This window comes from Euwallacea fornicatus, chromosome 19 (assembly GCF_040115645.1).
Source record: "Euwallacea fornicatus isolate EFF26 chromosome 19, ASM4011564v1, whole genome shotgun sequence".
NCBI lineage: Eukaryota > Metazoa > Arthropoda > Insecta > Coleoptera > Curculionidae > Euwallacea > Euwallacea fornicatus.
The window spans coordinates 2,257,605-2,269,757 of record NC_089559.1 but is presented as its reverse complement, the minus strand read 5'-3'; the positions used below and the strand labels follow the sequence as shown (position 1 = coordinate 2,269,757).

The 12,153-nt window shown below is 37.8% G+C and overlaps 1 protein-coding gene across 2 annotated transcripts in view; it reads left to right on the top strand.

Annotated features, from left to right (window-relative positions):
- LOC136345452 (RNA/RNP complex-1-interacting phosphatase homolog) overlaps positions 1 to 12,153 on the top strand; it is a 50,088-nt gene that overhangs the window by 735 nt on the left and 37,200 nt on the right. For both annotated transcript variants that reach the window (XM_066293778.1, XM_066293777.1), the window contains exon 2: positions 243 to 318. In XM_066293778.1, the coding sequence (XP_066149875.1) occupies positions 243 to 318 (76 nt within the window). The remainder of the gene's footprint in view (positions 1 to 242; positions 319 to 12,153) is intronic.

Here is a 12,153-nt window from a genome sequence, read left to right as displayed (position 1 = left end):
ACGTTTGGAGTCAGTAAAACGTGTTTTATTGACAAAAACCATAGGCATAATAGATGAGAGGGAGTTGAGGTTTTCTACTTCTCAATTTATTATCGCTAAATAACTGAGCTCCGCCAATGGCTTCTGTTAAAATGAACCATTCAAGTGAGAAAATATCTTTTTTAAATCACTAAAATTAGAAACGTCGCAGGTGGGGGAAGTACAACATCGCTAATGTTTAAAAAATCGAAACATTGTTTCAGATGGCTGAGGTACAAACCTTTGGGGCGGTGCATCTTGGGCACCAAGATAGTGGCGTTCAAGGTGCCTTTGAAAGTGGTAAGAAAGTACTTTTAGTCTACATTTCAGCGTAATTAAACTATGATGGATTTAGTTGCTTTGTGTGGTATGCTTGAGTTAATAATAAATTATGAGGCAGTAGCGTGCCTTATAGGACAGGGTTAGCACATATGCGCATACCTATTTAAAAGCCTTGAAATATAATCAAACCTTAAAGACTTGGCGATAACAGCGTCCCGAGAACCAACCTTGGAGCTACACAATTTATATAATTCTGAAACTTGACGCCTCTTAATATCAATTTCCCAGATTGCGGGTCTAGAAATTGTCGGGTCTTGTTTCCATACATTATTTCAGTATCATGCCTCCCTTTAATTAGCTGTCTCTTTTATGGGCGATCTTTTATGTGGCTCACTTGCGCGGGCCACTTTGTATGGGAGGGTTCCCATGGCGGAAAAAGGGAGGTACCGAAATTCCTGATAATTCTTGATTCAGTAGTTCCCATGGACCATCCAGTTTAGTAGTTGAGAAGTTACATTTTACCGCTCATTACGAATCTTTTTTAGCGTATTTTGTAGCATTTTTTCATAGCATCTTCCACTAATTTTCAGTTGTCACCGACTTTTTTTTCGCCTTCTTTAGCCTTTCAGCTACTGCGGGCAAGATTCTAATTTTTTCGCTCCTTTGTGTTTATACGAATCTTCACAATTTTGAATAATTTTTTTAATCCCCCCTGGTAAAATTCTGAATTTTGCGTCGGGGCTAGTTCTTATTTGAAAATTGCGTCCTACACGCCCCTGTTTTTTCAAAACACCGGCAACCCTTATAGCGCTCAGGATGCAACCAGTCATTAACATATAATATTTTGCGACTTAGCAATTTTCCAACACTATTTCTTCCATTTATACTTTGTTGAGTCTTTGATTTTAATATGGCACGCCTGTGTTTTTATGGTTTTTAAATGAAAAAATTTCATATTGCACATGACCTGCAAAGTAGGTACTTAAAAAGATACCCTAAAAACCATTGGCGTATCATAATTTTTTAAGTTCTCGCAAGTCACCAAAATTTCCCCTTTCATTTGGTTTATTAGCTTATTCTCCATTGAAAAAATTTGTGACTGGCTTTAACCCGCTCGTACAGTCGCATTTTCTCGACGAATGCGAGACTGACACATGAGAAATGAATTTAGTTCGTGGACATTATATATGAAAATATATCGGAAAAGCGGCGAAAAAACGTAGTGAAAATACGGCAAACCAAATGTAGATCTGAATTTAGCACATTCGATAAAAAACTTGTTGAATTTTACGGTTTACGATTTGCTCTTCGGTATGTAGTGAACTACCCAGTATGAAGTTCGAAAATTTGGTATGCGCCATCCCTGTTCTGCGCCTACCTGAGCTCGCACGGGTGGCAATAAGGCACTGTCGGCCTTTCTGTTTCCGAGATATTTTTTCAGACTAAACGATAATGTTGTAATTCTTTATTGTCACTCCCAAATCGGGTGCCAGGCCGAGGGGGCGATATTTCACGCCCGTCATTGTGCAAGGTAGTTGTCATACGCCAAGAACCGGGCGAAATAACATTAATTACCCTCGTTCTTTACAGTTAAAGACACTTTAAAGCTAACCTAATTCGGCGGCAAAGTATTCATGAATTTGATTTAAAAAAAAAACTGCACCGACTCATCTCGGACTTAGCAGTATTGGTCCAATAAGTATACCGTAAAGGTAATAAAGCCGAAGATGAAGGAAGGCGTAATCACAAAGAAGCCCGAAGCAAGTCTGCATTATACACTAAAGAATAAGTAGCTGTTGTAATGGAATTAAATTATAACAGGTAGCCAGCCGAAGTGCTCATTATTGCTAGCTCTAGGGCCAATGAGTTGGTGTTAATATAGCGTTTATAAAAATTTATGTTTGGCTTGTGTTGATCATCATTTAGAGCTTGTTAAAGACGCTTTCTGCATTAGAAACATCTCTACTCCTTAAATAAAATGAAGAAGCTCATATTTTCAAAATTCAACCTTCCAATTTATCATTTGGTTTACAAGCAAATTTTTCTTAGAGAACCGCGATAGGTTTCAGAAATTTCTTATATCTCTAATAGAGTAAATGTAGATGAAGCTCCGAAATCTTTCTAATTTTAAAGATGCAGCTGAGAAAATCACCATGACGTTGCAAGAAAGCTTACCTTAGATGATTTTCCAGAAGCTTCTCGTATTTCTAATTCTGAAGTTGAAAGTTTGAAATGCGAACTTTCTTTTGAAAATATCCGTGCCTTCTTTATGTGTGGCATACTTCCTGGTACAATTCTTTCCGTTCCCATATGAGTGACACATAACTCTTTAATGAATCTAGAGAAGCTAGTTGAGCCCTAAAAGGGGCGTGGAAAATGTGATTTCTCTACGAGTGTATTTTGCAATCTGACAGAAATTTTTGATTGTGTCACCAAGAGATCGACACCATATAACACTAGTAGTGGAATGATTTATCTATGAACAATCTGGTCGAGAATATTTCTTTTATGCTTGTACTGAATCGTCAGCAGGTTGGGATAGGAGTGGAGTTTAACAACGGCGACTTCTATGAGATCTTGCAAGGGCCTTTGACCGCCAGAAAGTATGTTCATAATTTTATGATCAAAGACGATCTCCGCGACACTCTACTCCAACTTATCCTCATATCAGCATTGGCAGCTCCCCTAATCATCCCCTAAATGTCTGTTTTACATCCATCGGTTTTGCCTTTAACACGATCCCGTTTAAAGGTTCATTATGCATCTAGCATTCCAACTCATGCACCGTTACAGTTTGATAATTTCTCTATAATAAATGCACATTTATTATTCCAGTTTTGTTATCTGAACAAGAGGTCCTCGTCGGCGCCACACTTTTTTTACGGTCACACATTTTTCATGGTAATTAAATGGTTGTGCAATAACCATGCCACCAATTATCTCTAAAGATCCATCTGCCCAAAAATAGCGTGCGCATTGATGGGTCAATTTGGGTGGCCGGGTGCTCGTAACATGTCCAAGTTATTACCGGCATATATTTTCGTTTTGTTTTTGTTTTCTTGTTGTCCCTGAAATGGTTTTCATGGTCATTAACTTGATTATCATACGAGGAAAAGACCGGGCTGTCCAGTTTGTTACGCGGTTTGAACCAAATGGATAATCCTCTGGCTTGCCGTGGACAATCTCCCAGCCTTCAGTGTTTCCTGTAAGGCCATTTATTAAGCTACTACTGACAGTATATGCTAAAACTCAGGATATTTTCCAGAAATTCATATTTTTTCGTCACAATGCGTTCAGATTTGATAAACTGTTACATGTGACCCTTGTCTTCCATTCCATTGAAGAATTTGGGGTACTCGCTGTCCTCGTTGACCTAATCGTTCTTCTCGCGGATGAACAATGGTCTGATTTATTTAGTGAGTGATTCACCAAATGTTAAACTTCCACATTGCTTTCCTTAAATAAAATGAGAAGTTCTGACCCCAATTTTCCTTGGGAATCCTCAATCAAATCAACTGCAGTCCATCTACAGGGCTCGTTTAGTTGCCGCCTTTAAATTATAGCAAATTTTTATAGGGCTTTTACTTACTTTAGCCGAGGGTTTTGTACAAATGACCATCCGGATGGATTTTAATTGAGGGATTATTGGGGTTTTTCTTCCCCAGTGGGCTGAAATCACACCCGCGTTAATATTTTACGAATTTATTATAAACAAGACTAGATTGGTTTACGAGTGTGAACAGGTGAACCAACGGTGGAACTTGATGTTCGCTTTTGAGTCGTCGGAGACCAAGAGGGAATAAAGAGATTACAGGTTCTGGGATATCTTAAATACTAAACTTAAAGGTGATAAAACAGTGGCGTACCTTGACTAGAGAGCGACCATCGGTGTGCAAAACTGGTCGTTGCGTTAAAGCGTTACAAACCGTACTTTGTCGAAACCGTCGGTGAACGTGATTAGACCTTCCTAGTTTTGACAGAGAGAGGCTGAGCATTCAATTATGCTATGCAGCCCTTATTCAGGGATAATGAATGGAAAAACCCAGTAATGGCTGACTATAGTCCTAACTCGACTGCGATAGACATGAGCGTACCATAAGGGTACATCACCTCTTTGCCAAATATTTAGCGAACAACACTAACTCTAATACTACACAGGGTGTTCGGTCGATAGTGCAGGATATTGAATAGGGTATTAGAGGAGGTCATTCTGAATTGATTTAACCATACATACTTATATATTAAGTGTTGTAGTTTTCCTGATAATTAAATTTTTAATATTTTTTCACTTTCTGTCCTTTTCTACAATTATTGAAATGCAGAAAAACAACAAGCCCTTTTAACACAAAAACGTATTGAACTTTTTTAGTATGTGTGAATAGATTGTATAAAATATTTAAGCCATAAAATCTAAGATGGTTTGTTACTTTTCTAGAACTTTTATATACATAATTTTCCTCGTTCATAGTTCAGAAAAGAGTCAAATTTAAACGTGGATTTTATTTGAATTCTTAGAAATACCATGGGAGTAAATGGATCGCAATGTGAACTTAATTAAATAAAACATTATTTAAATTTTTTTCTTTTTTCGATTTCTTTCGCTTATATTTTAAAGCGGTTTTTTATAATATTTAAAGGCGAAAGAAAACATTTTGACGTACTTGCAAAGAGAATTGAAAAACCTTTGATTTGATTTGTAGTCGTCTTCCCGTGCCATTTAAGGTTCTTGCAGGGGCCACCCCGTTTGGGGGGTACCTTCTACACCTACGTATTTATGATCTAAAAATGTCCCCCTTGAAAGTAAAATTAACGTGTGTGGGGGTGGTCCGGAAAAAAAAGTTTCATTCGAGGTATTTAAGCTGGACTGTTTTAAGTGGGCCGCCCTGTATAATAGTAATGCACCATTCACTTAAAGTGTTCGAGTGTAGCTCAAAGGAAGGAGGACAAGTACTAGATAAATTTTAAACTGCTGAGCGAAATGTAAATAACACCGTAAATAATTTTTTTCCTGGTTTCGTTCGTTAAAGTAAAAATTGATGTCATTATAATGGAAAAATCGCATCTTCTGTATAATTTGGGCGTTACTTTTCTCAGAAATGGTAAAAAAAATCGGGTATTATGTTAAAGAAAATTTTACTACCTCTAAGATGAGGGGCGACCCGACCCATGGTGCCATTTGAAATTCCAAAGCCGATTGCACCCCCGCATGGGGAGTTGTTCCAATGAATTTGAAATCCGCGCCATCATGTGTCCCCCTCGAAAACATAAATCGACGTGTCTTGACGATATGCGACGTTTTTGTAATTATCCAAAATAATTGTAGTGGTGGGTTTTCGATGGAACGTCCTGTACAAAGTACGCTGTGAGCCATCCAGAGCCGAAAGAATCGTCTTCTTGGGTGGAAATTCTTAGAGCAATAAATTTCTATTTTTGAAACTGTTTCTCATCGAAATCTCATAGAGAAGTTTTTCGTACGCCATTTATTACTCGCACAGGGAAATATCGACATGAAATGTAGGGAATACAATTTTTAATGAAGACTTACGGTTTCCTTCCTCAACATGTCCGATCGACGATATTATCCAGTTATTGCAGCTTAAATTGGCCGTCATGGAGGAAAATTGCTCTCCGCTGGAAATTTTTACAGTAATTGAGTTTTCGTTGCACTAAAACAAGCTTTTAGCAGCAAAGAGGATCGAGATATAAGGCCACCCAAACCAATATCCCTTTATTAACCTCCACTCTCGGTTTTTACTTACAGAGCGAATTCAATTTATTTCAACCTCAACACTTCTGCACATCACGTGGTAATCAAAGTATTTTCTTGATGGGGAGACGTGATACGCTACTGGCAGCTGGATGCGTGTAAAAACAATACGGCATCAAGATAAAGCCGTTTATTGTAAGAAAAAGGTAGTATGTGCCTGACAGGGAATAAGATATCTGGCTGATAGGCATCATTATCTGGGGTGGCACATATAAACCCAACTACTGAACCTGTCACGTGACGCTTAGATATCTCGTTTACATCTTCATCTTCACCGGTGGGACCGGTATAGGACCTACATGGTGAGCCCAATAAAAAAAAAATTACGGGTTACTTACTTAACGCTTGCCCATTTCATTGAACAGCGAGAGGTCACGATGCGGCACGATCTTTATACACCGTCCGAATTATTTGAGCTTTTGATTAGATAATATGAGGTTTTTGTCATACTAGAAAACGAGGTTTGGTTTTTAGACGCCCTGTAAACCGTTATCCAGGAAAGGGACCCAATGTAGGTACCCATCTTAAGAAATAAATTTTTCAAGCGTCCCCATACAAATCAGAAGCACCGCTAAAGAACAGTGAAGAAGCCTTTTGTGAGTTGGCATTCGAATAAATTGTCTTGAGTGTTTGTATTTTAATTAGGGGATAAAGGACCGAGGCTGCAGCCACTGTGTAATCAATTTAAAAACTCATTTTTCTCGCTCTATACCGGTAATTTTCGTCAGTTTAACGTTAAAACTGCCTTTCCCCCCCACTTTATAGACATAAACGCTCAATTCACTCTATCTGAGCCTATTTTTGGTCTTGTACCTACGTTAATATCAAAATTTTCATATTTTTTATTGTGATTTTTTTGAATTGAAGAGAGTTAAGTGGAGAGTGCTTTAGTACGGGTTTGATTGGTCGGATATTTGTGAACTATACAGGGTGTCCCATAAGCGTTTCGTTATATGTCAGGACGCGACAGTACATTGGAAAATAATGTGATTCCCCATATAGACTGCATTCCACTAATGTTTATAATGCTTCATTAGGAAGATATAGGGCGTTATAGTTTGGTTAAAAAATAAATTTTTATTGATAGTTTCAAAACCGCACGAGATATGTAAATAAATTTAGCACGTTTTGACAGCTAATGTACACACTTTGCTTATTCAAAAAGAATATTTTTAATTTCACTAATGTCATGTGGAGGATTACGTCTCGGCCCATTTTTAAAGAAAAAACTGGTACGCCACTGCTTTTTGAAATATAAAAATTTATTTTGGAATTTACATTTCATTTGCAATGTTCATCTTACTCTTTGTCATTAGATGCGTTCTTTGCCCGTGCAAAAAAATAAAAACTAGGGAGGAGCTGCCCTCAAGGGTGCTGGCCGCCAGCACACAAATCCAAAACATACCTGGAATATTTCAATGTATGAGGGCATTAATGAACAGGCGAGCTCAATCATGTCTCGACTAAAATGACCTCCAATTTGAACAATTTCTGTAATTTTATGGCAAATAAATAATACTTAGAACACGTTCAGTATTATTAAAACCATTTAGAGAGTATCGTACATGTAGCCGGTTTTTATTTTTTTCACTTGCAAATGATGCGTCGGATAAAAAAGAACGAAAAGAGCATTTTTCTTTAAAAACGTGCTGAGACGTGCTCGTCCGCACGCCACTGATAAAACTACAAATAACTTTTTTGCACAAATAAATGCGTCTGCATTAACTGTCAAAACGTGCTAAATTTCATTTTTCAATAAAACTTTAACATCCTATTTTCCTAATGAGGCATTAATGGAATATGGTTTATATGGGGAACCACATGATATTTCAAGGTACTGTCACCTTTTGGTGACAGTACCTTGGAATGTAATGCAACATTTATGGAACAACCTGTATATACAGTAGGGCAAATATTTGAACCACACGTTCTGTCTTAGCGACGTTTCGGCGTCTAGCGGACATCATCAACATCGATATTTTAACTAACTAGGAATTTCTATTTAATATTTGGAGAACGGACCTGTCGCGCCCAGCAATATCAGCCAACTCTTTTCTTTTATGCAAAGTTAAGCCTCGGTGTCTTTGTTAAGATTTTTTGGTTTTACCATGGAATTACGTAGCGCTCAGAAATGCGCAACTTTGCCTCAGTTCAACTGCCTCAGCACCACCGCCGATCCTAAAATAGTTCGGAAGGACCACACACACATTGCGTAAATTTGTGACATCCTGTTTAGTCGGTTTAGTCGAATTTTCTCTTAACGAATTTCCTGAAGCCATTTTCAGCACCTCCTTCAGGCTAAATAATTCAGCTGCGTTTCTTTTGATTTCTCCGAGGCAAGAGCCAACAAACGGCGTAGCATACCTTTCCGCAGCATCAACACCGAGCAAAGAAGAATTTCAAATTCAAGCTGTTACGAAACCATTCGGTCATTAATTAAAATTTCCCTCCTTAACATCCTCAAATGGCCACAAAGACCACAATTAACACCGGAGACATGAATTCGTACAAGGTCTCGTGGATTCTCGTCGCGTTCGATCAATTATAAAATTGTCGATGCAGTCCCAGAATTAATTTCGAATGTTAATCACTGTGTTCGAAAGACAAATTAGGTGTCAAGTGTGAATTTTAATTAGAATGGGGATATAATTCACTCTTCCATGGCCTCTGCATGTCCAGGTTTAAAGGAATCGTTTGTTCTTCAAAATAAGTAGTCAAATTGGAGTGAGCGAGAGTTGAGAAAAAGAGAAAAAGCCATCAATCCTCCATAATACCTACCCATTTACCTTAATTCGAAATCGAAATTTGCCGACCCCCGCGGACTTTGAAATGTAAATTCGGTACCCAAAAAGGTTCTTTCGGAACTCATCGGCCTTTTTGGTTTCATTAAAAATCGTTCTTTTAACAAGATTTATAAATACGTGCCGATGGCGGGTCTATTATTGCAGCTGTCGTTATTTATCAAAATATTAAGCCTTGTTTATCAATTTATTGTAGGCAAAGAATGCAACATCAGGAAATATATGCGATGTGGAGTTTTTGGAGTGCCATCAAGTTCAGCCAATAATTAAGTTTTTTTTTTCTGTTGGGAGAAAGTACGGTCCTGCCTTTTAGGTCTCTTTTCTTCCGTTTTCCTTGTCACAAATTTCGCAATTGTCGCGGATAGAAAATTGAATTCGACAACGCGTCTCACAGAACCCAAGAGCTATTCATCAGATTATGAACTGCGTCACTCGATCATTTAAAAAACAGAGAAGCATTGAAGGGATTCTTAACCGGTGATCCTTAAGACCTGTTCTCTCATCATTAATTTGGTGTGTCATCTATTCTATTGAAATAAGTGCCGAGGAGCAATATGTCCTCTAACTACTCAAATTAGTCACTCAATGATACTTAGTTTCAGGTGCGTACTGAAGGAATTTCTTAAACGTTAAATCATAAAATTGTTTACAAAATTTCCACCATGTCTATAGTGAAAATTTTCGGTTTGCCTCGTTGGAAATTTGTTACGCCACTGATTTCAATTCCGAATAAGCGTACAAAGACAGTGGTTCAACTTTCAACTGGAATTCCGAAGAATTTGCAATCCTCAAAACGTGCTCGAAGGACGTTTTTATTTGACGTTATTAACCGCTTGTAAGGAGCCACTGCTGTTCTACATTAACTACTATAACGCAAAACAAATATGGCGTTACTGACGTTCAATAAGAAGATTTCAGTGGCAAGGGATATTACTACATCGTCCTATGCGAAAATCCAAAAGAAAAATGAAAATTCCCGTTAAGGCGCGAAACGCTCTCGTGGAAGTTTTACATGGGAAAGCGGTATGCTCCACTTCAACCAAGCAGCGTGACACGCAATAAATTGTAATTTACGGGAAAAATTTGGTTTTTTCCAGTTTGTATTATCTTTCTATTGCTTAAATTTTCGTTAGATTTTTAAGCATTTGTGATAAAAATTGAAAAAGAAGTTCAAAAAGTACGCTACTAGCGAAACCGTATTAACGATAACACTATAAAGTGCGTAGATATCTTTAAGCAGGGTGGTCTAGTGTGATCGTCTAAAAATATACTGCGTGGCATAGACAAGGGAACACCCCGTAAAAATGGTTTCATTTAAATAATTTTTGGTATGCACGTTTGTATATGGGAACACAAAAAACTGTAAAATTTTCAGCTATATTTACCAATGTATTTACATAGGAGTTATCAGCAATTTTAGTTTTTTTTTTAACTATAAAAATTGCAATAAAATATCAACAATATGGCTGCAAAATATAGTTTATTTGTGTATAGCGTGCTTTTAGATTAATAAAATATATCTAGATGCAGAATGCAGCGAAATTTTCATCAATTGAGCGAATTTGAAAGAGGTAAAATAGTGAGTCTACGAGAGGCCGGTTGGTCATTTAAAGAAATCGCCACTTGATTGAACCGTAGTGTAAACACTATAGTGAGATGTCAGCACACAGGCCAAGAAGAGCATCCAGGCAGTAAGAGAGATATTAGACCATCCCAAAGAACTACATAACGCCAATATCGCCGCCTTCGAATTACGGCCCTAAGGGATAGGTTCGCCTCGTCGAAGGCGCTGGCGGATCAGTGATTTGCTGAGGATGGAAGAACCATTAGGATTCGACCCATTTATAGCCGAATAAGAAGTTTTGGACCGATTTCCTACCGTCCCTATTCTGTGTTACCCCCCACCTTAAATCATCGTCAAAATCGACTTCAGTGGTGCAGAGAACGAACACATTGGAATCTGGAATGGAATAATGTCGTGTTTAGTGACGAATCCAGATTCTGTTTGGGTATGCATGATGGTCGTGCAATAGTACGAAGAGGACGGGGTGAAAGACGGGATCATCAATTTTCGATACAGAGGCATGTCCGTCAGACTGTTGGGGTGCCATTGCATATGATAGCTGGTCACTTTTGTTTTTCATTAAAGGCAGTATAATAACCCAACGATACGTCCAAGAAGTCCTGGAACCTCATCTCGTGCCTTATTTGGAAACTCTTGTTAACCCAGTTTTCCAGCAAGACAATACACAACCACTTGTGGCTAAAGTGACTCTAGACTTCTTTCAACAAAATTCAATCAATTTGCTACATTGGCCACCTCGATGTCCGGACCTCTCACCGATTGAACAGGTATCGGATATTGTAGGTGAAAGGTTGCATAATTTATCCCACCCCTACAAATCCTGGGGGCGCTATGTCATGCTGTCCAGTTGCACTGAAATGAGATCCCTCAAGAGGACATTAACTATCTCATTAGGTCTAAGCCTAGACGTATTCAGGAATGTATAAGACACCGCGGAGGATGGACAAATTATTATTATTTTTTTTTTTTGGTTTTTAAAAATTTAATTTCTTTAAATTTTTAATGAAGTATTTGTTTTATCGTAAGAAACATGCAGACCAAAAATTATTTAATTAAAACAATTTTTACGGTGTGTAATATTTTCTCTCACGCAGTATAAGTTTGTTTTCAAAATGTTTTTTTCGAAAAATGTTGCATATGATTGGGCAAATTTTTTCCTGGAAAGGTATGATTTAGGTCAGGAAAACAACTTTTTTTTTATAATTTAAAAATATGTATTTATTTATTTAGAAAGCTGATTTCGCATCGATCAAAAAAATATTGTTTCTACTCGTGCGTGTAATTCTTGTTCTCCTAGATATCTCAAACAGAAAATTGAAATATATCCGTAATCTGTGTTACCATGGTTATCGTCCCTACTCGGGGATTCAATCCCGGGATCTCGCAAAGAAATTATGGATTGTTAATCCCCGGAAATCCCGGGTTTGGAACCCCTAGTCCCTTCCAAAATTGTTAAATTTCTCTCTAAATTGAGAAAATGGCGGCGATTTTTGCAAAAGGCAAAAAAAACTGTTATTGTTTTTGCGTTATACAGGGCATTTCAAATTCGACCTTCGCCATCGAGATCTCGGTAACTCGAAGAGATACGAAAAGTTTAATGGAAGGCAAAATTGCGTAATTTAGCGTTTGAGCAAATGCCATTTTCAAGATTCTACTTTTCCCAGTATTTTCGAAGTTGTCCGAAAAACTAAAAAGCGGAG